This window comes from Melospiza georgiana, chromosome 1 (assembly GCF_028018845.1).
Source record: "Melospiza georgiana isolate bMelGeo1 chromosome 1, bMelGeo1.pri, whole genome shotgun sequence".
Lineage (NCBI taxonomy): Eukaryota > Metazoa > Chordata > Aves > Passeriformes > Passerellidae > Melospiza > Melospiza georgiana.
The window spans coordinates 140102196-140129649 of NC_080430.1; the positions used below are offsets into that span (position 1 = coordinate 140102196).

At 34.4% G+C, this 27454-nt stretch overlaps 1 protein-coding gene across 4 annotated transcripts in view; it reads left to right on the top strand.

The window, feature by feature from the left end:
- CSMD3 (CUB and Sushi multiple domains 3) overlaps positions 1-27454 on the top strand; it is a 585000-nt gene that overhangs the window by 275797 nt on the left and 281749 nt on the right. For all 4 annotated transcript variants that reach the window (XM_058018891.1, XM_058018902.1, XM_058018909.1 and 1 more), the window contains 2 exons: positions 3507-3610; positions 9614-9726. In XM_058018891.1, coding sequence (XP_057874874.1) covers positions 3507-3610; positions 9614-9726 — 217 coding nt within the window. The remainder of the gene's footprint in view (positions 1-3506; positions 3611-9613; positions 9727-27454) is intronic.

The window sequence follows — 27454 nt, forward strand, 5'->3', positions numbered from 1 at the left end:
ACATTGTAAAACAAGGACTCTGAAAACAAAACCTTAAGACCTCTTATTTTCTTGCTCATTGGCGTCTTTGGAAGGATTTGAAGTACATTTTCTATTGTACATTTTGTGTGTACTCTGCATGTCAAAGGATGAATTTCCAAGAAGTATCCAGTTTATTTTTACAGTAGGAATATGTAAAGGCTTGTACAGTACACGTGTAGTAAATTAGTTTCCTGATGGATATTGACAGCTCTGCTGTTTCTATACGTTGCTTTTGCTCAATTTGTGCAAATTCCCTTAAAACTAAATATCTTCAATATCAGCTGACAAGCACATTTGTTAAATAAATGGCAAGTATACTTTACCAATTCCAAAATTTGTGCTGTAAATCATGTGAGGTTATGTTAAACATAAGTTTGAAATCGGTTGCGTATTAACTGTTTCATACAGCTCATTTACTTTTAATGACCTGGAGTTACGAAATACTTCATTGGTACTACAGAATGTTTAGAGTAGGCTTAGCAACCAGTTTTAACCCTCTTCCAGTAGAGGTATGCATGGTGAACAAAATGATTTACTGTCTCAAGGAATAATATTTTACCTTCTCCTGCACCTAAAATATGCTTCTATTTGGTGACTGCTGTTTCTGATTTTAATTTACTAGTGTCAATTTTGCACAACGATGAAGCATTTTCTAATTTTCAGTTGAAATGGAAACTTTTAAGAAGAAATATGGGTAATGGACTCACAAGAACAAGATTATTAAATGTTAATGTTTCAAATTACTTATAGTCAGTTCCTACAATGTTTTTTTTTAATATATTCTAACATTTTTGAAGTCATTAATGACATCATTGATTCTTATAGTCTTAAAAATGTGACTGTTTCACAGAATATTATACAAGAAAAATGTAGACTAAGCTATGCACATATGGCTTTATCGAACTACAGTTTTCGATATCCTGCCTATCCATTGTCATAGTTTTAGGTGAGTTAGAAAGACAATGAGAAAAAATTCTTGTAATTAAACATCCCTCTCTGAAAAATTTTAATGGAGAAAAAAATTATAAACTTTAAAAATATACACTTATTTAGATTAAAAATTAAAATTCAAAAAGCTCTCTTTATCATAGAAAATAATTTCAGATTGTAGAAAAGTGGGAGATTATATCAGAGCAGCCAGATTAAAACTGAGTCATCAATAATTTGGATATTCACTACAGAAAAGGGGAAAGATTGAAGCTGAAGTCTAGTGCAAAGGTTGAAGCTGAAGCCTATGCTTTGAACAAAAAATCAGTTTTGGTTATTTATTCATCCTCCACAATATTCCTCAATGAGACAGATATTTTTCAGAATTTTCTCAGCTTTTTATTTGTGGGCATTGTTAAAAAAGAATGACAAAGATCTTACTTTTCTGCAGTTAAATAAAGAAAAGATTTTTTTTCATTCCTATTTAAAAACCACATACCTTGAAACTTATATTTTCCTTAACCTCTATCTTCTCCTCTGATGAAATACGCATCACAAGGGATAATGTTGAATGTGCTAAAGAAAATCTGTTTTAGATTTCTGACATAACTTATGTAGACAAGTACTTCCATTACAAAGGAAGAGATGCCTTGTATCAATTTGGTGATACTCAACTAATATAAAATATCTAGAAGGATATTAATTTTAAAAAATATTAAAAACCATTGCATTTGCCAAAAAACAATCTGATAATGAAGTTATATTTCTTGATGTGTTTAATGGAAAACAGGATTAGGATTTATGAACATGAATTAATTATACAATTTTTATACTATCTTCCTTTTCTTCTTATTATGTATATACTATTGATGGTTTTGCTGCAATATTATTTCAAGATGTATTTTACTATTTGTGAGTGAAATATGCTTTCAAGTTGAATTCAATACTAACATTATTTGCCCTTGTTTTTTTGTGGAGCCTTCTGTTCTGATGCAACTGCACATCTAGTTGCACCGAATTTAAAAGTGGACCAAAAAATAATGGCTTAGTTTGGTTGGTTTAGAGGTTTTTGGTTTTGTTTTTGGTTGGTTGTTTTGTCAAGTACTGAGTGAAATATGTGTCAGTCTTAAATGTAGTCATGGATTTCAGTTTAAATCTTATGCCTAGTGTTACAAATTTTGTGGCTAGAACAGCACAGAATATCCAGAATGTTTTTTTAAACTAAGAAGATTAAGAAGATTTATGTGTGGTTTTCTCCTCTTTGCTCAATTAGAGCAAATCAGCTGCTTGCCTGTGTAATTTTCCACGTCCTTTCCATCTGCACCCTCTTAACTCTCTGTACTTGACTGCAGTTCCGGGGGTGTGGCACACATGTATGTACACATGTACATGCACACACAGACATTTATTTATGTGCATGAGCCAAAATGGCTGTTCTTCAGTGTACTTATGTCACCACTTAGACCTGTAAAGGAAAGTGTTTCTCCTCCCTTTGGGACAAATTGCAGTCCTTGGAACATACACCAGTTTTCCAGCTTGCCTGTACTGGCTTTTGCTCATAGAAACATGTCCTCCTTCAATTACCAGAACCCCAGTGTAAGAAAGGAACAGGAGCTTTCAAGGACATGATAATAATCCATCAGAATGGCATCCACATCTTTAAGCACAAATGCTCTCAGTTCTCAATTATAACTGTAATAAAAGATGATTTATTACAGTATTAAAATTCCTACATATAAGTATTCTGTCATTTTAATCCATATGAAATTTTGAGGAACTAAAGACAGTTACCATGATTAATACATGGGTGGAAACAATGTGCTTAGTTTATTTTTCTTTTCTTTTTTCTTTTCTTTTCTTTTCTTTTCTTTTCTTTTCTTTTCTTTTCTTTTCTTTTCTTTTCTTTTCTTTTCTTTTCTTTTCTTTTCTTTTCTTTTCTTCTTTTCTTTTCTTTGAAATTGTGCTGAAGTTTTTATCCTTCAGCAGAAGTATGCATAGAGCTATTTAATTTACAGGATATTAAAAATGGCCATGATTCTGATAGTTGTATTTTGCTCAGCTTCATGAATTAAGAGAATTGCTTTTACCTTTCATACCTCTTTATCCTACTTGGGCCAGATTATACATGTCAGGAGTAAATTATATTCTTCATCTTCACTGCATTTACTTAATGATGTACAATTATTTAGTTGGTATTTGAAGACAGTGGTACTGCACATAAGGCAATTAGTTTTTTTGCCCTTTGAGTATATACTAATCAAAATGTAATGTGATTACCCACAACTGTAATAAACATGTGACAGCTACATAAATAAGTGAAATCATGGTGCTTTGAGGAGGTCAGCAGAGTGATGATACCTAAAGGGTTATTATAATTCACATTTCATGAATCAAAACCTAGGGGTTAATTACACTAATTTATTGTGAAATATGCTAAACTTACATGCAATTATTAATTGGAAGATCACTTTTAGTTACACTGCTGAAAAGCTGAATTTGCAGACTCATCTCTCAAGTACTTTTATTTCTAAAATATACTTACTTTTCTTATTTTGTAGGTTATTCAGATAAATTTTGAAGAATTTGATCTGGAGATTGGCTATGACACACTGACAATTGGTGATGGAGGAGAAGTGGGTGATCCTAAAACTGTACTTCAAGTGTAAGTCTTTTGCATTTACAGTTTGTGTACACTGAAGAATGCCATTAGTGTGTTTTGACGAGACTAAATAATTATTCGAATCAGATAAATCTGAACAAAAACTAAGTGAGCTTCTAAAATTATAAAACTGACAGTGTAAATATATTGCCATATGTTTACTGTTCTGAAGTCAGAAAGAGATGACCTAGACATCACAAAAGAGAAAGATGAAGTCAAATCAGAAGTTTGAAATGCATGGTGTGGATACTTGCATTTAGATACACAAATTTTAGGAAGTATTGTTCTCCCTTTTGTGTGTTCTCAGATTAAAAGTGTATAAGAACATTAAGAATAATTGAAAATAGATATATGGACAATTTGTGCACAAATTTTACAGTCCTCTAGCAAGGTTAGTATGACAAAAGATGTACTACAGTGTCCTGACCTTAATTTGCTTAGTGACTATTACAGATAACTCAGAAGAGCAAGTTAACATAGTGAAGAAAACTACAGAGAAAGGCTGAATAGGGAGGTACCTAAACCACATTTTGCAAATCAGCATTGAGTATTGAATAGATTTTTATCTTTTACAGACATTTTTTTCTAGAATGTTTGAGCCCAGATATATAGATCTATAATATTCTTAACAATCATTGATTAACTTAAAATCCATATTTCTCAAATACTTAGCTTGTGGCAATAATACTAACAATTGTCTCAAGACAAATCCAGAATTGTATTATTTTGTAAAATTTTCAAGACAGATTTATAAGTCAGTGATTCTGTTTGTTCCACAGTGCCTTGAAAATGTGCAGAACACTAATTAGGCCTTATAATGAATAACTTTATATAACTCTATTTCTGGTCTGAATAAATCAGTCATGTAGGAGAAATTAATGTCTTTTAAAGTACATTGCATTTACTTTTTCAAATTGGAGTCAATTTTATTTAAAAAAAAAAATGATCTACTGCTTAAAAACCATAAATTGCCTGTAAGGGATTATCTGGTATCTAGAGAATATTTTTAAAGGCCAAATAACATTTAGCTGTTAATTTTAAATAAATGGACCTTTCAGCAAATACCTGATGTAATAATTAGTTCAAATGAGTTAATAATTGAAACACAGATAAGAATGTGATACAAGTTTAGTACAAAATATATTTAATCATAAAACAAAATAATAAAAAAATTAGGATTCTTTAGAATGATATTCACCTGCAGTATATTTATTGGAAATGTGTTAAAATAATTATATATTTTATTTTTCCATTATTCACCATAAGAATAATATGAAGAATTAGTTTCATTTGACTACACTAAACTCAAGCTTTGACTCTTTTTCTGTCCTAATTTTACCTCATTCATATTAGTAATTGCAAAACTTCAAACAGAATATACAATTTTGCTAAGATTTACAGATTTTTCTAATAAATTCCCCTTTAGATTTATCCTCCGGAAAACAGATTCCCTGGCCTTCTATTTTTAATTGGTTTTGTAATAATTTTATCCTTTCTGTTTTGTTCTTTTTTGTTTATTTCTTCATTAATGGTTTGGACAAGAGGTTTGAGTGTACCCTCAGTCAGTTTGCAGATGACACCAAGCTGGTCAGGTGTGTTCCTCTGCTGGAGGGTAAACACAGAGCTGAAGTTCACAGATCTGTAGTTCCCTGGAGCTTCCTTTCTCTCAGGAGTGATGTTTTCCTCCTTCCTGTAACCGCGTGGCTGCCGTGACTTTTCCAATGATGGAGAGTGACCTGGCCACAACGTTAGCTAGCTCCTTATGATCCTGGGATGCATGTCATCAGGCCCCACAGACTTGTGACTTTTCAGTTTCATCAAGTGGTCTTGAACCTGCTCTGTGCTTACAGTGCGAGTGACCTCTCTCCCCCAAATCCCATGTAGAGGATCAAGGACTTGAGGGAAATGGGAAACCTGACAGCCACTAAAGACTGGGGCAAAGAACTCTCTGAAGTTTCTCAGCCTTCTCTGTATTTGCTGTCACCAGTTCTCCCCTCTCGTTTATTGGGGGAAACACTCTCTTCACCTTTTTGGTTTCCTGACTAATGTCAGAATGATTGGACATGGTTCCAATGTCAAGTACTGGATGAGACTGCCCAAGGAGGTACTGGAGTCAGCATCCCTAGAGGTGTTCACATGTGTAGGTGTGATGTTTAAGGACATGGTTTAGTCGTGGACTTGGCAGTGTTGATTTAAACATTGTACTTGGTGATCTTACCGGTCTTTTCAACCTAAGTATCTGATTCCAGGATTATTATTCATGAAAAGACCACCATTTTGCCAGGTATTTATGGTGCAATTTCTTTAGGATCAGGCAGTCTCTTAATGGATTGGAGATGAGGTAATTTCTACCACTAATAAATTTGAGATTTGTGGAAGTACTGTAATCTCTATTTTTAAGCAGTACTAATCATTTAAAAAATATTGCTGACAATGCTAGAATTTAGTTTCAGCTATTCTTAAATTCCTAAACTATATAGAATAGTCTCTCTTGTGGAAGGAACCTTTATTAAGTGCCAATGCATAAATTCTTACTAAAGTTTAACTAAAATATTGTTACTAAATTACAATAATGCATTAAGGCAAAGTGAAATATTTTAAATTTTGAGTTATATGGTAGAGCAGTCTGCCCAGATTGTATTTCATTGAAGATGTTAGCATTTCATAAAAGTATTTCTGATGATGTACTTTCGGTTGGGGAGAAATGATGGAATTATTAAAAACTATTAAAATTGCCACAAACATAAAAATCCTGAGTTTTCTTTTTAATTAAAAAGTTAATTAGAAATATGGAGTCTTAACATACAATAACTGTAACTAACTAGGTAAATAATTTTAAAGAATTATTACTATGAAGATCCTGGAAAAGCAAAAAAAATACTCCATTAATTTATGGGAGTTTAATATTGCGTAACATTATACAATAAGCCACAAGTATATTTTTTTTATTTACTCATAGAATCATTATTTGGTGATCAGAAGTATCAGTGGTGGAGTTATTAGGGTTAAATGCAAAAAAATTACACAGAAGATGGAAGATAATTAAGTACTATAAAAACCATGTAAATCTTTTCTCTTGTGAGCCATGCAGACTTTGTCTGAGATATGATGCATAGCAAATAAATCAGCTGTTGTATCATTTAATTTTTGGGTTTTAAATCTTAAAATAATTACCTTTCCCCTGGAAAATTGCTAAAGAACATTGGTTTAAATATGTCTCGTTTATGTGTTAATAATGTGAAAACATTTATCTACCAATTTATCAGGGTTAATCAAGAAACTTATCCAAGTGTTTAATCTGCTAGTTTTACTAGGCACTGCTTGATAGTAAGGTTGAGAAGCAAAAATGGAAGTTAAGTGGCATTTAGGAATTAGGTTCCTAAATTGATAATTGCAGTCTTGATTATTCCTATTCTGCTGATGCAAATCAGAGAAGGAGCTAAACTCCAAAGCCTTTTCAGTACTTGCCATTAAGTTTCTCTGGTGCCTGTGATTCTGAGCCTGCATCCAGCAACGTGACAGTCTGCTCTGGCCTGGTGAGCCTGGCACCCAAGTGAACTTAAACCTGATTGCCATAATATTTTTAGTCAGTTTGAAAAGATAACTGATATGAAGCCATTCTTAATGATTTCTTATGAAACTAAAATGCAAGGTGGAGCAGTGTTAAGTGTTATTACCAAGGGATAGAGGGGAAGAAGGAGAGTAAATGGTGACTCCATACATCAGTCGCAGCACTTTTTCAGGACGTTTGGAAGTTTGCTTTCAGCAGCTTGGTCTGACAATTACTGCAGGTGACTTTTAATGCAATATCCATCTAGGCACTGGTTCCTGTAACAAGCCTTTTGAAAATCCAGCATACAAATTGTGAAATTAAATCTTTTAGTATGCTTGCTGTGTTGGGTGTGCATGTGTCTAATCTCATATTACAGGTTGTCTTCAGCAAATGGAGAGTGTCACAATCTTCTGAATGTCCTCAAACCCAGTCTTCAGCGTACTCTCTCAGGGGGAGAATAAATGTCACTGGGATGTGGGAGGAGTAGTTCTGGAGTTGTAGAGGAAGAGCTGGAAAACACCCTGCTGGGTGTTGTAACTGTTAAGCTGTTTAATAAAAAGGGAGACATCATAATCACATACTTCCATTTCTACTGCTCTCAGTGTTCACTCTTTAGCTTTTAAAAGGGAACATGTACTTCCAGGAGAGGAATCTAGGTACTCAATACAGGGTAGTGGAACCTACATAAATCTCCAGAAGGACAGAAAGAATAATTCTCCAGTGCAGAATTTCATTATTTATTTTTTAATAGCTTCCTTCATATAATAATGATTTTCTGGATCTTATTGCTCTGTGGCCCATTCCTAAATGTCTTACAGGGACTTAAAAAAGGACTTAAAAGATAGATCAACAAGTGATTTTTCTGTTCTCTTGATTTATTCTTGGTTTTTTTTTTTTTCATTAATGTATTTTCAAATTTTTTTTTCTTCCTGTACTATTTAATTGGAAAGTATTTCTTGTAAAAATATGGATGAAATAAAAAGTATTTATAATTAATTTCATAAAATGGGAATGCTGAACATTTTGATGGAGAATTTTTAACGAAATTATTCTGTCTGACACAACAGAAAGATTAATATTCTCAATGCCCTTAATATTCAGAATACATACTGTCAGTCACCAGTGACAATTACAAAACTCTGTTAGCCATTACATCAGTGTGGTTACTCAGAAACATCCTGTTAATCTACTAATTTGGCAAAGACTGAACTCACTGAAAACACTTTCCCTTAGTGCAGGAATGAGCAGTTAATATGTTATTTTGGCCAGGCATTTACTTGTTCAGTTCTGGCAAGAGTCTTTCTAGTAGCTCCATCTGTGAACACAGATGTGGGAAACAGACGTGGGTTTTTTTCCCACAGCAGACTATTCAATAGAGAAGGAAGCTAAAAAGGACCAGAGGGAAGAACTAAAATTAACTGTAAAATGCATTTAAAGTAGTCCATTTTAAGTTTCAGCTAGCTTTAAAGAATGGTTAGAACTTCAAAAAATGAGCAATTTTCACTGCTATACAGTATTGTGCTTGTGATCCACTTTACAAGAATAAAAAATATCTGGAAGCTGTTCAGCATTTCATTTCAGATAATAAACTATAACAGAATCTGAGACAAAATTTTGGGGAAAAAAATGCAATAATACACATAAAACTGCAGATTTCACAACATTTCCTTATTGCTATCACACTGTCCATTCATTAAATAGAATCAACATTTAGGATTGTGCTGATTTGCAAGTTTTTGCAAATAATATTAAAATTAAAATAAAAGAAAAAAAAGAAAATCAAGTTTACTTCTTTCTATTAATCAGCATCCTGTAACAGTAGAAGGTTTAAAGTTGTGACATTTGTTAGTTTTCTTAATGAAGGAATAGACAACAGCTTATTCTTTTTAGGCTGTTTTTCCTTTTTTGTAGAAGAGGTGATGAGAGGAGGTGAGAGAGTGCAGGGAAGACAAGAGCCTTCATAATAATGTTGCTACTTAAAAATGACAGCTTTCTTTTAAATATGGAAGACATGTATTTTAAAGTGGGTAGCTGCATACTAGAAAAATCAAAGAATCACTCTAATGCCTCATTATGGGCTTCTAATGCAATTGACACGCCTTCATGTGCCTGAGTAGTGGACACTGGATTGTTAGATGAGGTTAAGGCTTAGGGAGGTTGCATTTCTTTCTGAAGCAGCAACTGAAAGTGAGATGAAATATTTCAATACAACATAAGTAGTAGTTGCATGTGTTTATAGACTACTATCAATTTTCCAGTCATTGGAAATGTGAGAGTTGTCCTGGTGGGCCAGCTAGTAAATAACTAATTTAGTGTGAGCTGAATGCAATGAATTAAAAAGTAAATATTAAAAAAAAATGCTTGGCAGTTATTTAGATTTCTTACAAAAAGAAAAAAAAAAATCTCCTTACTTAATGCTTAATGGCTTTACAGAAATTTTCTTCTATCTATAGGTTAACCGGGAGCTTTGTACCAGACTTAATTGTGAGCATGAGCAATCAGATGTGGTTGCACCTTCAAACGGATGAAAGTGTGGGCTCAATTGGTTTCAAGGTTAACTACAAAGGTAATGACATCATTGGAAGCAAATGTAATGGTGTACCAAAAACTAGGCCAATATTATGGAATGTTTGTCTTTCATATTAGTGAGTGGATGCATTCTATTTCCAGTTCAGTCAGTTTTAAAAAGAAGAAAAATATAAGCTGAATTGTAAAAAAAAAAAAAAAAAACAAAAAACAAGCAACAAAAACTCTTAAAGGTGTTGTGTTACATGAAACACAAACATGAAACATTTGTTTGAAATGTTGTAACAACAATTGAGTTTTGACATTTAACTTTACACTTTACTCTTATTTTCTCTTATTTAATATTGGCAACTATTAAAATGAAATAATTCTGTGGTTATTTAAAGATGAATGAGTTAAACAAAATGAATACTTCCTACATTCTTTTGAAAATTAATGTCTGTCATAACATAAAAATACCCCTGCGAGTGAACAACTTGAATTACTACTAAGTTTTGAGCCAGGACCAAAAAAAAACCTAATAATTTTATTCTTTATGGTCTTAAAGTATATAATGCACTATATAAACAATCTGTTGCTATTTGATACCTCTGGAAGGGCATACACTTTTTATAGAGCATGAGCAGCAAAATAAAAAAAAAAAAGCGAAAGTACAACATATATATACATATTCGTGCATTTCTGTATTATTAAAGAATGGGTGTTTTTTTATATTACCTTTGCATAGATGTATGTCTTTCTTACAAGAACTTTAATTTCATGGTTGCTGTCTAGCTCCAAAACCAGATAATAGAAAGTATGATTATTCATCAGAAAATGAGAGAGGGGAGGAAAAAGTTAAACCAGTGATTGTGCGTATTAGAAATGGAGCTGATGTTGCTGAGAATCGGCAGAGGGAGTGAATGAGCATATTGTGAATAAACCTGCACAGTGTGACTTGCTGGGGTGTTTTGTTTTTTTTTTGTTTTTTTTTTTTTTTTGTCCATAGCTTTCCTGTAATGTAAAGTAAAACTCCACAGAGGTGTGGTACAAGTGCACTTGTGCACTCTAGATATTCATATCTAGTGGTCTAAGATAAGAAGACCTTAGTACTTTGCTGCATGGTTTGCTGCAAAGATTTCCAAATTCAGGCTATTGAAAGGGGCAAGAGAAGCATTAGTATAAACAAGTTCAATAATTTCCTAAGACAGCAAAACTAGAACCTTATTTGAGTGGAAAAGGATGGGGTTTTGATCTGAACTCTAACTTGCAGAGCTCAAGCTGTCGATTCTTTTGTTTACATGATTCTTTCCTGATAAAATTAGTTTTACTTGCAGCAGTTTTAGTTTGCAGAAGGCAGAGGATTATTGTCTATTCTTATATATGCTATGTCTTTTATTCATGAGTTACATTTATTCTTAGAAGCTATAGTTCTGCAAGAATAAAATTAATTGAATATGAATAGGTAGAAGGGTACAGAAAGGGTGAACATTCACAACAGCATCTCCATTTAATCAACTTTGTGATTGTATGCCTAGATATTGAATCTATTTCTCTCTTGCCCTACAATGGTAATTTTTTTAGTTCACTAAATAACACTTGAATGAAGCAAACAATGAATATTTGCTCTGTGGTGGTGGTTGTGTGGGGGGATTGCCCTTTTTTTCTCCTTTTATTTCTGTTTGGGTTTATTTTGTGGGATTCCCCACCACCACCTCATCGCCAATCCAGAGTATGGGATAATTTTTTTTATCTAAGTTGCCTTCATTTTGATGCCTGAGAGGATGTGTTTATTAGACATATCAGAAATTAGGCAATGGTCATAAAATGGAAAGGGTATCAAGGGCAAATCATGTCTTAAGGGATTGCTATTTCTGTCGTTTTTAAAACTGTGTTAAGTCCTTTATAGTAACGAGGGTAGGCACTGAAAACAGAAGCATAAATGTGTAGTATTTTGGATTAGCAACGGTTCTGCAATTTACATTTTTAAATTTATGAATTGGAAGTTGAGAGAAAATCCAGTGAGGTAAAACTGAGTATTTGCATTAGAACAGTGCATTCAGGGCTGTGATGTAACACTGAATTATTTACTAGAATAAAAAAAATGCAAAGAATTTTCCCTTTTAAGAGAATATTTAGAGATACTTATTAGAATGATGATTTCTAGAAGTCAGGGTCAAAGGGAATTTCAGTTTAAGTTATTTCATTATTTCTTTAGAATGTATGCTTAGCTTGCTTGTTCATCTCTTTACTAGATCAAATGTATTACTTTAACTTGACCTCTTCCACCTCACAAATTCCACTATCCACTTAGACAGCTAGCTATGGCTGATACTGTATTTATTTTACATGTATTTATTATGTGTTTAAGTCTTGTAAATTTCTGCTTATGTGACAGGTACAATTACGTTAGCATTTTACCTTAGATCCAGCAGTTTGATTTTTGAACTGAATCTTCTCCTGATCATTCCCACTGCCCTTGTTTTAGTTTTCATTATGGAGCAATCTTGAAAGGCACAAATTACATTCGTTTGAGGTAATTCATAAGATGCAATTGAATGGCATCAGGAATAGCATTGCTTTGGTGCTTCAGCTGCTAATGGGCATTTCTCAGGAACTTGTAAAGCTTTTCTCAAAGTAAAACCACTAAAACACAATGAAATGCACATAGATAATATGGGTATTTATTGTTTCACTTTATTGATCTACTTATGCTGGAGTTAATTACATGATATTGTACTTATAACAGTATTTACTAACACTAAAATAATTTACTACTAAAAGGTTTTGTTGATCTGCTTCTGTGCTTCTCAGACTCAACTATAACTAGATGTATTGGAGATATCCATGCCTCATCCCATCAAAATTTATGAAGCCATTCTTAAATCTTAGTGACATTTGCATCTGATTCTGGGCATTTTGAAGATCATTCCAATTCCTACATGGAATATGAGGAGCAAAAGGTTATGGGATGTCATCACCATCAGTGTCATTACCCAGTGCCCTTTCCCCACTGTTCCCCAAAATAGTATACTTGCTTACAGTGCAAGATAGAAGGACACCTCCTTTCTGACTGCAATAGAACTGAATATGCCACATCATTTTTAGTTTTAGAAATAGACAAATTAATTTTTATATTCATCTGTATATATCAGTTTTTAGCTGATTTTTTCTTTTAAGTTTGTTATTACAAGAACTAACAGATGATCCTCTTTTATGTATCTGCCATTTGATAAAATCTAGGAAGATTTTGTGAAATTTTGTTTACTTACACATTGAGGTGATGCACATGGAGCTATTTTATGGTTTTTAATAGCTGGATAACATTTAAAATATTAAAAATTAAATATTTGTGAGGCTATTTTTAAGTAAATAAATATTAATTGTTGTTATATAATCTCTTTTCCTGTATCACATAAAATAACACTACTTAAAACGGTAGAATAATTAATATAGGGATTAGACAGGACAGAAATACAAGCACTGCCTCATTATAGATAATATTTTATCTCTTAGCCACTGTAGTATAAATTGTTTTGGGTCTGTTTCATGCCTCAAATGTATGTGTAGCTTTATTAAGTAAAAACATGGAATGTTTAGAAATTTAACTGAATTATTTTCACATCATAATTTTAGGGTTTATTTGAAAACCTTTCTTTAGAAGTGAGATCAGACTTTGGTGATTGTGTAGTTAACAAGTAAAATAAATAAATAATGGATTTTCAGACTTGCCATATCATTACTATGATAAGAAACCACAAATTAATAGTTTTAAATGTTGGAGTGTTTCATGAATGCTTAGGATCATTCAATATTTCAGAAAATGGTACCATATTGTCACAGTGACACTTTTATTCTCAAAGCCATGGTGAAGAGAAAAGAAGTATGTAGCTAAACAGTAGTAGTAGAGAAACTATCTCCAAAATACTCAAACACTGGAACTGAATGGTCTTCATCTATAATTGAGTATAAAACAGCTGCACAAAATATGAGACAAATATATGGCAGAACCTTCAAAGAAACCCATTTTTCTGAGATAAGATTTTGCAGATTTTGATTTCACAAAATCTTTTACAATCTAGCAATAGAATATTATAGTTCATGGAAAATTATATATGAGAATATAAAGTGTAATAGCTTTCATACACACTTCTCTCCCTTTGTAACTTGGGACGTGTGTGAAAGATTAAATATAAGATATTCTTTATACCATCTTTCAACATAAACTGTATGACAAAAAATTTTGGATTAACAAATAATGTAAATAGTCATGGTGTAAAATAGTAGGAAAATATGCTGTAGGGAATGAAATCAGTAATGTAAACATAGTAAAAATTGGCTTTATCGGCATCATGTGGGAAATCTGAAATTGTGTTTAGGTCAGATGTGAGTCTTCTGGAACAGACAAAACTAACCATTTTCCACAATGATGACTGAACTTTAGGATATGGGATTTACACTCTGACATCCTGTATTTCAGATTTCTTTTTGCTTGAAGCATGACATCCATCTTGCTTCAAGCACTATGGCTTGTTCCTGAGTTCTTGGGATGCTAGTGGAGCCTGGGTCAGCTGTCTGGAGTTTGTGATCCACATTTTATCCTATTTTCCTAGCATTAAGCACTGAGTTTCAGATACATCTGAGGGTTTTTGTCACAGATGGCACAGAGATATTTTTCCATGACTAACTGCCCAACAGTGATTGCTTTTCTATTGGTGACAGAATACTGAATTATCTGAATCCATTGTTAGTCCCCCGTGTCTACAGACATGAATTTCAAATGTGTGAAATAAGAACCATTTACCATAATACAGACTTCAGGAAGGTCTCACTTTGACAAACTGTGAAATTTGCCTATCTATTGAATATGTGCCTTCACGTTCATTCTACCAAGAGAAAAATATAGCTTTAATTTTACTGTTCCTATTATTGGCTAATTAAAAAAAAAAAAAAAACCAAAAAAAAAAACCCAACAACTAAACATCAGTGAGACTTTGGACAGTTTCATTGTGTAGTTTTGAGTTTCACAAGACAATTGATGTGTTTCTTTAGTTAAATACTATGTAATCCCCCTTTTGTGAGGATGGGGGAAGTAAAGCTTTTCTGCTTTCTACATATCAAAATCAATAATTAAATATATGACACATTTCTACTTCCTGAACTGTTCAATTTTATAAATTTCAGTGTATATCCTTTTGTGGTATTTTAACTGTTCTGATGATTTCTGTTGCCTTTCTATCCACTCTTCTCTGTGTTTCTCATCATGTACTTGTTCTTTTTGTGTGTTTTGTGGTGCAATAACTAGATAGGATCATATAAATTGCTTATTTGATTGGATTCTAGCCTCAGTTCTATGCCTTGTGCATCCTAACTTTGTTTTGCAGAATGACATGCAGAGATTTGCACTAATGTTGAAAATCCATGCAAATTATTTTAATCCATATAAGTTTCATGATTAGTTCAAATTCTTAAATGCAGATAGTGCTTTGTATTTTTCAAAAATTTAAACACTTACTTTTGGGCAACTCTACTTACCAACAGTTTACTAATACAGTAAAAATTTATGCCGATTCCACATCTGCTGAAAGTTGTTGAAAGTTTTATAATTCAAGATCATTTCTATTTCAGATATTTCTTGAACAGATTGAGCAAAAGTACATCCATTTCAGAAACTTGTGGCAGTTCCCCTTGTTAACTTAATGCCAAGATAGTAGTTGATTGTGTATTTTACTCTTGTGTTCTTTCTGCTTTGTTGGCCACAATTTACCACTGACTTTTTCTGACCCCACTCAGTCAGCCTTATCCAAATATGTTAACAATATTTGTATCTAATTTTCAAACCATGCATTCAACATAGAATTTCCTGTTTGTAATCCCTAGATTAAAAGAGTATGAGAACAGTTTTAGAGAAGCATAAGAAAGATTCATGTAACTGGATACAACATAAGCAAAAAATAGCAAGAAATTATATAGTAATACTTCTACAAAATATTTTCTTACTCCCTAACAGTTTATGGCATAGACACTTTCTAAATCCAGTGTATTTAGAGTAAGTAAAACTTGATGGACTTTTTCATCCATGATCTGTTTTTCCTCTGAAGCTTACATATAATTTTAGTATTATAAATATTTTATGACAAGAACATTTCAGTGAAGAAGTATTTCCTTCTGTTCACTGTAATTCTACTAGCTTTATCTGATGCCTTTTCATTTTTTTCTAGAAAATACAATGTATTTAATCTTCCATTTTACTGCTTACTTGATTTTGCAGGACTTTTATTTCCTCACAGGTAATTGTCCTCATTACCGTTTTGTGTAAGCTATCATCAGCAAGCTTTGTCATTTCACTGCTTGCCTTGTTTTCCATCTTCTAATATATTGCCAGACAATAACTTTAACTACCCTGACATCTGCTGGACAAGCCACACAGCAGAGCAGAGACAATCCAGGAGGATCCTGGAAAGCTTGGTGGCAGTTTTCTGACACGGGTACTGGAGGACCCCACAAGGATTGGTGTGCTCCTCAGCCTCATTCTACTGAACTGGGAAGGTCTTTTTGGTGATATGAAGGTTGGAAGCAGCCTTGGCTGTAGTGGACATGAGATTGTGAAGTTCAATATTGGGTGAGGAGGAAGCAGGACAGCAAGTAAAATTGCAGCCATTGATTTCAAGAGAGATGACTTCAGTCTGTTTGGAGATGTTCCTTGAAGAATCTCATAGGAAAAAGCACCACAGGGAAATGGGGTCCAAGAGAGTTGGTTGATATCCAAGCATCACATCCAACCCTGCACAAGAATAATGCATCCTAACAAGTAAAACATCAGACAGAGGAGACAAGAGATGTGTGTGAATAAATAAAGAATTGCTTTCACTACTCAAACATAAACAGGAAATACACAGGAGATGAAAGCAGGGATGGAAGTGGCCTCTTGGAATGAATATGGAGAGATTGTCAGAAAAAGTAGAAATGAGAGACCAGGAAGGCCAAGGCCCATCTGGAATTAAATCTGACCAATGATGTCCAGAACAACAAGAGCTTCTTAAAATGGATCAATAAAAAAAGAAAAACAAAAGAAGAATGTGGGCCCATTAGTGAATTGAGGGGAGACCTGGTAATAGAGGATGCAGAGAAGGCAGAGTTATCAAATCCCTTCTTTGTATCAATCTTCACTAACATGATCAGCCCTCAGGGTTCTCTGACACAGACCAGGGTAAAGGAGTCTTGGAAAGAAGACTTTTCCTTGGTGAAGGAGGATTGGGTTACATAACACCTAAGCAAACTTGACATCCATAAGCCCATGAGCTCTGGCGGGATGTGTCCACGAGAGCTTCTGGGCACCATAGCGAGGTCACTCACAGTCATCTTTGCAAGGCCATGGCGCTCAGGAGAGGTGCCTGGAGACTGGAAAACAGCAAGTCTCACCCTGGTCTTCAAAAAGGGCAAGAAGAAGGACACAGGGAACTATTGGCCAGTCAACCTCACTTCAATCCCTGGAAAGGTGATGGAGCACTTCATTCTGAAGGCATCTGTATCTATATGGATGACAAGAAGTGTTAGATTAGAAGTATTCAGCATGGATTCACTAAATGTAAATCAGGCTTGACCAAACATTGCTTTCTACAATGAAACAACTACCTGGATCAATGAGGGGAGAGCAGTGGATATTGTCTACCTTGGCTTCAGCAAGGCTTTTGATGCTGTCTCTCACAAAATCCTGATAGACAAAATCAGGAACTGTTGACTGGATGAGTGAGCAGTGAGGTGGATTGAGAACTGGTTGAATGGCAGATCCCAGAGGGTCATAATCAGTGACAACCTAGTTGAAGTTTTTCACTAATGGTGAAAAAGGTTCCATATTGGGCCCAGTATCATTTAACGTATTCATCAATGACTTGGATGAAGGGGAAGATGCCTCCTTGGCAAGTTGACTGATGACACAAAGCTGGGAGGAGTGGCCAACACCCCAGAGGGCTGTCCAGGCCTTCAGAAGGGCCTTAAGAGGTTGGAGAGATGGGCAGAGAAGAGTTTGAAATTCAACAAAGGGAAGTGCAGGGTCCTGCACATGAGGGAAAATAACCCCATGGACCAGTAGAGGCTGGGGGCTGACCTGCTGGGAAGCAGCTCTGTGGAGAAGGACCTGGGGGTCCTGCTGGAAAACAAACTGACCATGAGCCCAGCAGTGTGCCTGTGTGGCCAAGAAGGCCAGTGGTGTTCCAGAGTGCATTAGGAAGAGCATTGGCCAGTCAGCAGAGGTGATCCTGCCCCTTTACTCAGCCCTAGTGAGGCACATCTGCAGTACTTTGTCCAGTTCTGGAATCCTCAGAAAAAAAAAAAAAAAAAAAAAAAAGAAGTTCCTGGAGCGAGTCCAGTGGAGGGCAAAATAGATAAGGAAGGGCCTGTAGCATCTCTCTCATGAGGAAAGACTGAGGGAGCTGGGCTTGTTCGATCTTGAGAAAAGATCTTGGAGAGAGGATCTCATCAATGTCTATAAGTATTTGAAGGGAGGGCATCAGAGGATGGATCCAGGCTCTACTTGATGGTAGAGCAATGGGACAAGAGGCAATGAGCAAGAACTGGTGTGCAGGAAGTTCCACCTGAACATGAGGAAAAGCTTTACTGTGCAGTGACCATGCATTGGAATCTCCCTCATTGGAAAAATTCAAGAACTGGAAGTATTCAATATCTGGACATTCTCCTGGGCATTGTGCTCTGGGATGACCCTGCTTGAGCAGGGAGGTTGGACCAGATGACTCACTGTGCTTCCTTCCAGCCTTACCTATTCTGTGATTCTGTGAAACAGTTCAGATACAGAAGAAGTCCATTAGTAACTTCTCTCCTCTGGTGGAACTGACCATTTACTTTTACTATCAACTAACTTTATTTTAAGCTAATATGCAGAAAAAAAGCCTGTCATTTTATGAAAGAGTTCCTAATCTCTGTAAGAACCTTCCATTTGGGCTTCCTCAAATGCTCTTTTAGAACTACAAATAGTATACCTAAACTGAATTTCTGTCATCTCTATGCCAGCTAATCTTTCTGGAAAGCATTAGTGGATTTATAATGCAGGACTTTACTTTAAAAAAAACCATGGTGGTTTGTTGATGTAATTTTTATCCATGTGTCAGCAGAATTTAAGCTTAATTATAATTTCTACAGTCTTGTTACATCTCAGGTTTACATCTGTACTTTTCAGGTGTCTTTTGGAACTCTTCCTGAAAATAGAAATTGTATTTGCATCCCTGTCCTACATTACTAAAATCACCTTAAGAAATTGGACATTTCTTAAGCTTTTCAACCTGCACTTTGAATCACAACCCAAGTTCTCATAGAATCATGGGTACAGAAAAATTACTTAGATTTTATACTATTGCTTTATGGCAGCTAGGCAAATTGGAAGCTTTTGATATTTTCTGATGGAGTACCTATGTTATTTGGATACTAGTTGATAGTTTTTGGGGGTTATGAGAGGGATGTTTACAAATGATCATGGGTTTTCCCTAGAAAATAAGTTCTTCCAAAACTTTGATACATACCTTGAAGTTTTGTGATGTGTTTTTGGATGTTTTGTTTTGTTTGGGTTTTTTTGTTTGTTTGGGTTTTGTGGATTTTTTTTGTTTTTAATTGTTGTTATTTTTGCTTGTTTTGTTGTTGTTATTGGGATATTAGCTTTTAATTACTAATTTCTTCCAACCAGTTTTTTAACATTGCAATCTTCAATAGTTCATCTTGATTATTAGAAAAGTTCATGTTTGTTGAACGGCTGAAACAAGGAGTTTCCTATCTTTATCAGGATATATGTTTTGCATTTGGGTTTGAATAAAAAGACTACTGCTGCTCTACTAGCCATTTTCTACCCTTAAGAGATTGTGTGCAATGTTTTTGTATATGTGTGCATTTAAACACACACAAATGTATTTTCAATCCAACAAATAGTCAAATGTTACCATGTAATTGGCTCTTTTTAAATATTCAAAATCATAATTTCATAAAATTTATAGGGAAAAATATAAATCAATGTTGCATCAGATGTGATCTTTCATAAAACCTTATTTGGTATTTCTGATATCTTAAAAGGCTATGCAGGTTATGTTATAAAGAAGGTCTTAAAATATAAAGTACTCGAGGGTTAAGAAATTACATTTTATGCAGCCACTGGAATTTAGCTTCTCAATAAATTTTTACCAGTATTTCTTGTAACTCTGTAATCACCCAAAGCAAATATATTGGTCTCAGGTCATTTAAAACTAACAATAAGATGTGTCTCTAAAAGTAGTTGCATCAGAATGTATCTTCATGTAGGGCTTTTGGATGTCTTTTAAAACAATTTCTGGAAGGTGTATCTTTTTGGTATTGAGAAACTCATTTTTCTGTTAACTTTCCCATATTGGTGAAAATAGGTCTTCAGTCTTAAAGCAAGTTCTTAGAAAATGAAATTGTATGCTTTTTCTCCATTTCACCTTTCTATGTTCCAAAATATTTATTTACTGGTGCTTTTTGCATGTAAGCTTCTTTTTGAATGTTGAGTTTTAAATCTGATTTGGCTATGGGGCTAGATCATCTCTGGTTGGACTAGGCCATCTTCAGAAGTCTCTTCCTACCCTAACTACTCTGATTCTCCATGTTAGTGCTGTTTAATATTATATTCTCCAAGTTGATTTAAAAATGAGGTTATTTGGCTTCAACAAGTCACTTTAATATTCATAGTTGTACTTAATTATTTTGTTTGGTTAAAAGGAAGGTGACACACGACTTATGATCCTTTTCTACAATTCCCTTCTTGTCAGTGGAGAACCGGTCAGACAAGTTTTTATTTGAAGGTGACTCCCACAACTTTTTAATTTTGTTCAATAAAATTGTAGGTCATTCTTTCTGCTTTACAATATTTAATTAAAAGCATTTAGCAATTCAACCTTTTATGATAGTGTTATCCATAAAGAATTGGAAGGATTTTCACTGCTCTGACCTTAGTCTGTTGGGCAATATGAATACATTACATGTAGAAAGGTCATCTATTGCTATGTCCCTAAATATTAGCTACTGCTTAAACCAAGACACTGGGCTAAGAGGCTGTTACTCTTTGGTATCTGCAGAATTTCAGTGTGTATTTAACTGCCATCAGTTTTGTTGTATTCTGCATTAAGCATATATGTTATAAGAGAGTAACTGTTTATCTTTGATTTGAGAGTAAAAAGTATATTCAAAACAGCTTAAGTTAGAATTTTGTTACAAGCATTTATGAACCTTATCTCTATAACTGAAAGCAAAAACAAATAACACAAGTAATAAAGCAATTCATGCTTTTCAAAGATTCTCCTGGCCAAAGGGTAGAATTGAAAAGCCCAACATGATAGATTAGCAGTTAGGAAATCTTGACCTGAAGAGCTCTGAAAAGTTGCAGGAATATAAAGTTCTTTGTCCGTACTTAACACCTTTCTTATCTCTGAGTGAATCTACCTCCTTATTTGCAGTGCATGGTTTTTGTGTTGTCTAGCAACTGGTCATGATTCCTGACTTCAGACCTTATTTTCTCCACACATTTTACAACACTGAGAATGTGCCATGCCTGATTAGTCCATGCCTTTTACTACACTTGCCTTGAGTTGAAGGAGGCTCCTCCTGGTTGTACTGCATCAATTTCTTTGCAGTGGTGAAGGTCTGTGTGTGGCAGTCTCTGGAGATGTCAGCTTTCAAAACACTAAAGATGCATTTCCTGCTACATCAGCCTGTGAAAGGGTGACAGAAGTAAGATTTCCATCTGTTTATCTACTAAAATAACATCATGGCATAGTAGTTGCTTAATTTATTCATCTGTTTGCATTGCATAGAAGAGAGGGCTGAAAATGCATCTTGCTTGGGTAAAGTAGTTGTTTTGTTTTGTATATTTCAGTATGTCAGGTAGATGCAAGCAAGTCATATTTAGAATCCAGTCAGGACTTAAAGTGCATGTATGTATAGATTTTTTTTCAATTTTTTTCCAGATGAAACATTCAAAAGAATAAGCATAACTGAGACGTTACACTTTACTAACTTGGTCTTCTGGGTTTTCCATATTGCCAAGCATATGCCCTGAGAATATTATTTATTTTTCCCTTCTTTTTCCTCCAAGTCAATAATTAATTTCTATGAGTGCTATTATGCTAGAAAACAACTACATCAGCAGGCCTTTTCATCATATATTTTGATAGTCTGAGAAATTTCTATAAATTACTTATATTGTATTAGTGTAGAGTGTATCTTGCATTTATTGCTGGCATTTATTTCAGTTTGCTGTTGGTTGGCATTTTCTGTAACATATTTCCAGAGAAAATGCCTAAAAGCTATAATGCTTTAATGCTATACTGATTTGCCTGTTTATATTTGACTATTGCAGTTAACCCCAGCAGGCACCTCAATGCCACATGGCCACATCCTCGCAATAGGATGGGGTACAGATTCCAAAAGGAAAAAGTGAGAAAACTCATGGACTGAGACAGAGTTTAATAAGTAAATCAAAAGCTGCACATGCAAGCAAAACTAAGCAAGGCACTCATTTTCCTTTTCCTGCTGTCAGGCAGATGTTTAACAATGTTATTCATAAATGGGAATGCAGGCTCTGTATCTCTGAAGGTCCCTGTCTCCCTCCTTCTCCCAGCTCCTATTGCTGAGTGTGACATCAAATGCTCTGGGCTATCCCTGGGGCCAGCTGGGATCAGCTGTCCTGCCTGTGCCCCCTCTGGTTTGTGCTGCCACAGCCTCCTCACTGTCGGGGTGGTGAGGAGCACCCAAGGCCTGGATTCTGTGCAAGCCCTGATCGGCAGTAGGTTAAACACCAGTGTCTCATCAATGCTATTTTCATTGCAATTCCAAAACTGCACCATGAGCCTCTGGGAAGAAAACTGCCCCTTACCCCAGGCAAAACTATTACACCAGCTTACTACATGGTGATGCTTACTTCCAAAGATGGTGCACAGATAGTGCACTAACCATTAAATTACCGTGCATTACATTAATTGATTATTTTTCTCAACTGATGAGACTGTACTTTCACAGTAATTGGTGTTATTGACAAACTTTTACTAAGTTTTCATCTTTTTTTTTTTGGTGATGAAGCAAGAGTTTACTAAAATCTAGTTTCTTTGCCACAGGCGACATTACGTGAATTTCTGATTGATTTTTTTTTTTTTGCTTTTATAGTTTTTTTAAAATTTTAGGGTTTTTAAATTGAGAATTTGATGAAAGATTGTACAAAGAGAGTTTTAACTTAAAAGATGCCTTATTTATGCTGATAATTCATGTTGGTTATCTAAAATATATGGATAAAATATATCCATAATAATGTTTTTTTTTTTCTTTCCCCTTTGTTTTAGCCCTGTGTGGTGAATTTCTATGTGTAAAGTACTTCATGACTGGAATAACACATTGTTGATCCCCATGGTGCAAATCTGTTATCAAAGTGAGGTGTATAGTGTGAATTTGCATTCCTTAAAACTAAGGCAAAAATCCAATCTCTAATCTTGAGAGGATTTTTTTTTCTGTGTTGTCACAACAAAAAATAGACAATCATCTTTATCCTTGAATTCTAAATCTAGGCTTTTAAATTTTTTCTTTAATAAAAGGAGGAGGGTGGCATCTCTCTTTGCCTTTAGCTTTAGCTTTATGTTCTTTTTAGCAGCATGTACAAAATGCTGATAGATTCAATTTTATCAGAAAACAAAATACTGCACTGACTGGCCAGTGCTCCAAGGTGGTGCTAAGGTGTCTAAATGCTGAGCCTTTACTTTCTCTGTCAACAGCTCAAAATACATTTCTTTGTTTTTGTTGTCATTACTATTACAATAATAATGTTGCCATTATTACTTTTCTGTGTTTTAGTATCTGTCCATATCTTTTATAATTCACAATTAATGGCTTCTCCAGATACTGAAGAAAAGTTCTTCCATTTACACAAAAAGATCTACTTGCCATGGCTGCTCTGTTCTCTCCTTTAATCTCTCCTTCTCTCCCACTCCTCCTCACAATTACTTTCCATCTCATTGTTCTCCCCTTTTCTTTTCCCTTTTTCCTCTCCCCTTCCTCTAGGCTGAAATATTTTGCCTATTGAAAATCTTGCAAATCATGTAAAAAGTGATCTGCTAAGCTGAAGTACCACAAGATGAGAGTAGCTGATCTGAAATTCCTTGTAACTTGTAATATTCATAAAGTCTGATGGAACACCTGAGAAAGTGAGTGGCAGAGAAACCCTAGGAAGATCCAAGGTGATATGCCTAGGCAAATGTTATGGTTTTCCAGATGACATGCTGTGGAGTTTAATGCTTCTGATGCAGTCTTTGGTCCCATTCACTCTAAAAATACACTGAATATTCCGAATTAGTTTTATTTTCTAGAATCTTTAAGTTAAAATGAAAGAAAAAGTAATGGGAGTGTAAAAAAGGTTTTCCCCATGGTCTCCATGATAGCTTCTTTCTATTGCTCTATTTTTAACTCTAGATATCACAAACCTCAGGTTCCATAGATCTGTCAGCATTTATATACTATGCAATTCTGAAAATAATCTGAAAAACAAATATTTTTTTGGTTTTTCAAGCAGGAAAAAATGAAGATTTTGAAATATAACCTTGTGCTGTTTTATGTCATTCCTCCAAAAATTACTTTTGGCTTTTTCTGGTTCTGAATTACTTATCATAATACTGACAATAAAGACATTTTTTATCAATCCAGTGTCCCTTGGAGACAGTTTTCTGTTGTTTAGTTTTGTCATGTTGAGAACCACCAGAAAAATACCTGTTCTTTTATGGTTTGTAACAATCAGACTTCTATATTTGTTCTTTACCATGGGAAAAAAGGAAAAAATTTGACTCCCTCAAGTGGGAACAGATTTCAATATAAAAAAAATAAAAATGCACGCAGAGTTTTTGCAGTTGAATAATGTAACATGTATGTGGAATTTCAATTATTTTACCTAGGTGAAAGTACAATTGCATTGTGAAAGTAAAACTGAACAAAGTTGCAATTCTATGGTGAAAACTTTAATTATGCTGATTTAATGGTGATAGGGACAGCTAATGAAAGAAGACCACAGCTGGCTTCTCAGCTAAACTGAGTTTTGGGATGCTGTTTTGGACTACTTGTAACTGGGGCTTACGAGAGCAGCACTTGAAAATACAATGTCTGGGAAATTTGAAATAGCTTCAAGAAACTTCAGTGATACAGAAATGCATTTAAGGTCTTTGTTTCAATTTCTGCAGATAATAGGTTCTTTTCTTTTTAAATGGAACTGGAGATGGTAGTGGACTTGGGTTGGTTTTTTCAATGATTAACTAATATGGAAAAACATATAAAACTGTACAGTATAATATCAACTAAATCTGCATTTTAAACTCATTGGGAAAATATGGAGATATGAGGATGTGCCTCTAAACTAACAAATCTTTATTACTGCTTTTGTTAGTCACTTAAGACTATTAAGTTGAACTGTTTGGACTGTTACAGAGACCCATTTGTGAAGAAAATGAACTTTACTAAATAGGTGTCATGACCAGTATTTTAATTAAATGATAATTAAAGAGATATTATGACACCTTTCTCTGAGTATTAATGTAAATTATTGAACAAATACAGAAGTTAACCTGATGAAATTAATTAGATGACATGAAACAAATGAGTTCACAAGTCAGCCTTAGAAGGTGCTTTTAGTAGGCATTTAATAATAATGAAAATTAGAAGGTCTGTTAATGATGTTATTTAAAACTCAACTGAATTCCTGGAAATAGGGAAGCAAACTGATATTATTCCAAATTTAAAGAAGGAGCTTAAAATATTTTTGTTTCGTGTAATTTTGAGCACCTTGTCCCTGAAATCATGGGGCTTGCAATTCTTCCTCTTTGAGGAGGCATTTCGGGGAGGTGATCTGAAGATTAGCTCATCTAAGATGATGAGAGCTGTGTCATCCAGACAAAGGAAGGGATAAAGAGCAACTTGCACTTCAGTGGAGTGATATATTGAGTCTAAGCATAAGCAAAGTGGAACACAATATAAAAACAACTAAGATTTTCTTCTTTGTCTGATTCACATTTTAAGTCTAGCATTCAGATTATCTAATTAACACAGAGGAACTTTATTAGCAATACAGATAAGGTGGTGCAAAACTTTGCTATCATCTGCTCCTTTTCCCTGGATTTCAGTTTACCTTCACAAAGTTTTTTTGTGCCCTAACATTAACATTAACATTTGCCTTCCACTTGCAGAAGGCAGTGGGAAGGAATGTACTACAATTTATCAGCATCCTGACTTCAGTGCTTGGAGGAGTAGGATGATCCTAGTGGGGCTCCCTTCTCCTTTGGGTCTCCTAAGGCAGCTATCCTTACCTACTGCTTGAAACTGCCAGCTTGTTTATGGTTGTTTTCTTTTTTATTTCTTCTTTGACTCCCAGTTACTCTTTTGAATTTGCACGATCCGCTCGCCCACCTTGCACCCCTATTTCCACAACCACCAAGGGCTGTGAAATACTGTGCAGTGATTACCCCCATTAGTCAGAGCTTCCCTGCACATGACAGGCACAAAAGCTCAGACAGGATAAGTAATAGGTCACATCACTGCCAAACAACTTCTGTTTTGGCTCAAACCAGTTTAAAAGCAGCTCTGGCCATGGCAAACCCAGTCAAACACTGAACCCTGCCATGGCAGATCATTGCAACACTTATGGCCATTTAATATCAATGGGATAGCAACCACACTATATATAACCTTCCTAAAAAGAAAGTTTAAATGCTTTTAAGACTTGTCCTCCAGAATCTAGAGTTCTCTCCAGTCTATTGTCTATGCATTGCTAACAAGTAGACCACATATAATTTATATATATAATAGCTATATATTAAAAATTGTGAAACATATAGGTGTCTGAATTAGTTCTATGGAGAAAAATGATGTTAAATGCATTCTTTCTTCAGTCTGAGATAATAAAAAAAGTAATCAACATCCACATATTATGAGTTAGGGATAAGGGAAAAGGCAGACAAGTGGTAAAGTTCACTATAATTACAGAAATGACTGCTTTTATAGGCCAGATTTATAATAAATACATATAGGTGCATAGAGAAAATGGTTGCCTTAACAACTAGGAATTTCAAAAGGGGGAAGAAATTGTGCTTGACTTTCTGAAAAGTAGTGAATTATATAAAAATTTAAACTTTTTGGTAGTAGCATTGTCAGTAGTAATGAAGGGAAAAAAAGACCTTTCAGTTTAAAATTTTGGCCAAATTGAGGGGAAAACAAAATTACCTTAATTGTTAGTGACAAAGATTAAGTGTGCTGTTGAATACAGTCACTTTCTTGTTGGCAAGACCTAGGGACTGACACCGATTTATTATTTATTACATACAACCATGAATTTTTTAGAATTCTGTCTTGCAATTACTTAAAACAGATATGGATGTAATAGCTGTAGGATATGGACATAGCTGCAATAATAAATCTTATCATAAGTCTAACTGTAAGAGGTATGAAAAAAACCCCTTAGACCATAAGTGTTATGGTTGCTTTCTACATGACATTTTTAGATCATATTTAGGTTAAAAAATACCTTCATATCTGATGATAGAAGCCATTGAGTACTATGACTGTCTGAAGATACTGCATTGTAATTGTTTATTTGAGTGTACTGTGCTAATATTATTTTCTCCTCAAATTGGTTATTTTTCTCCCTAAGCTTAGCCACTTAATTGTATAGCAAGAAATAGATACATTAAATCAAAAAGAATCCTGAAAATGTACATTGTGTTAGTGTACCTATAATCTGTGAAAATGCCTTTTAC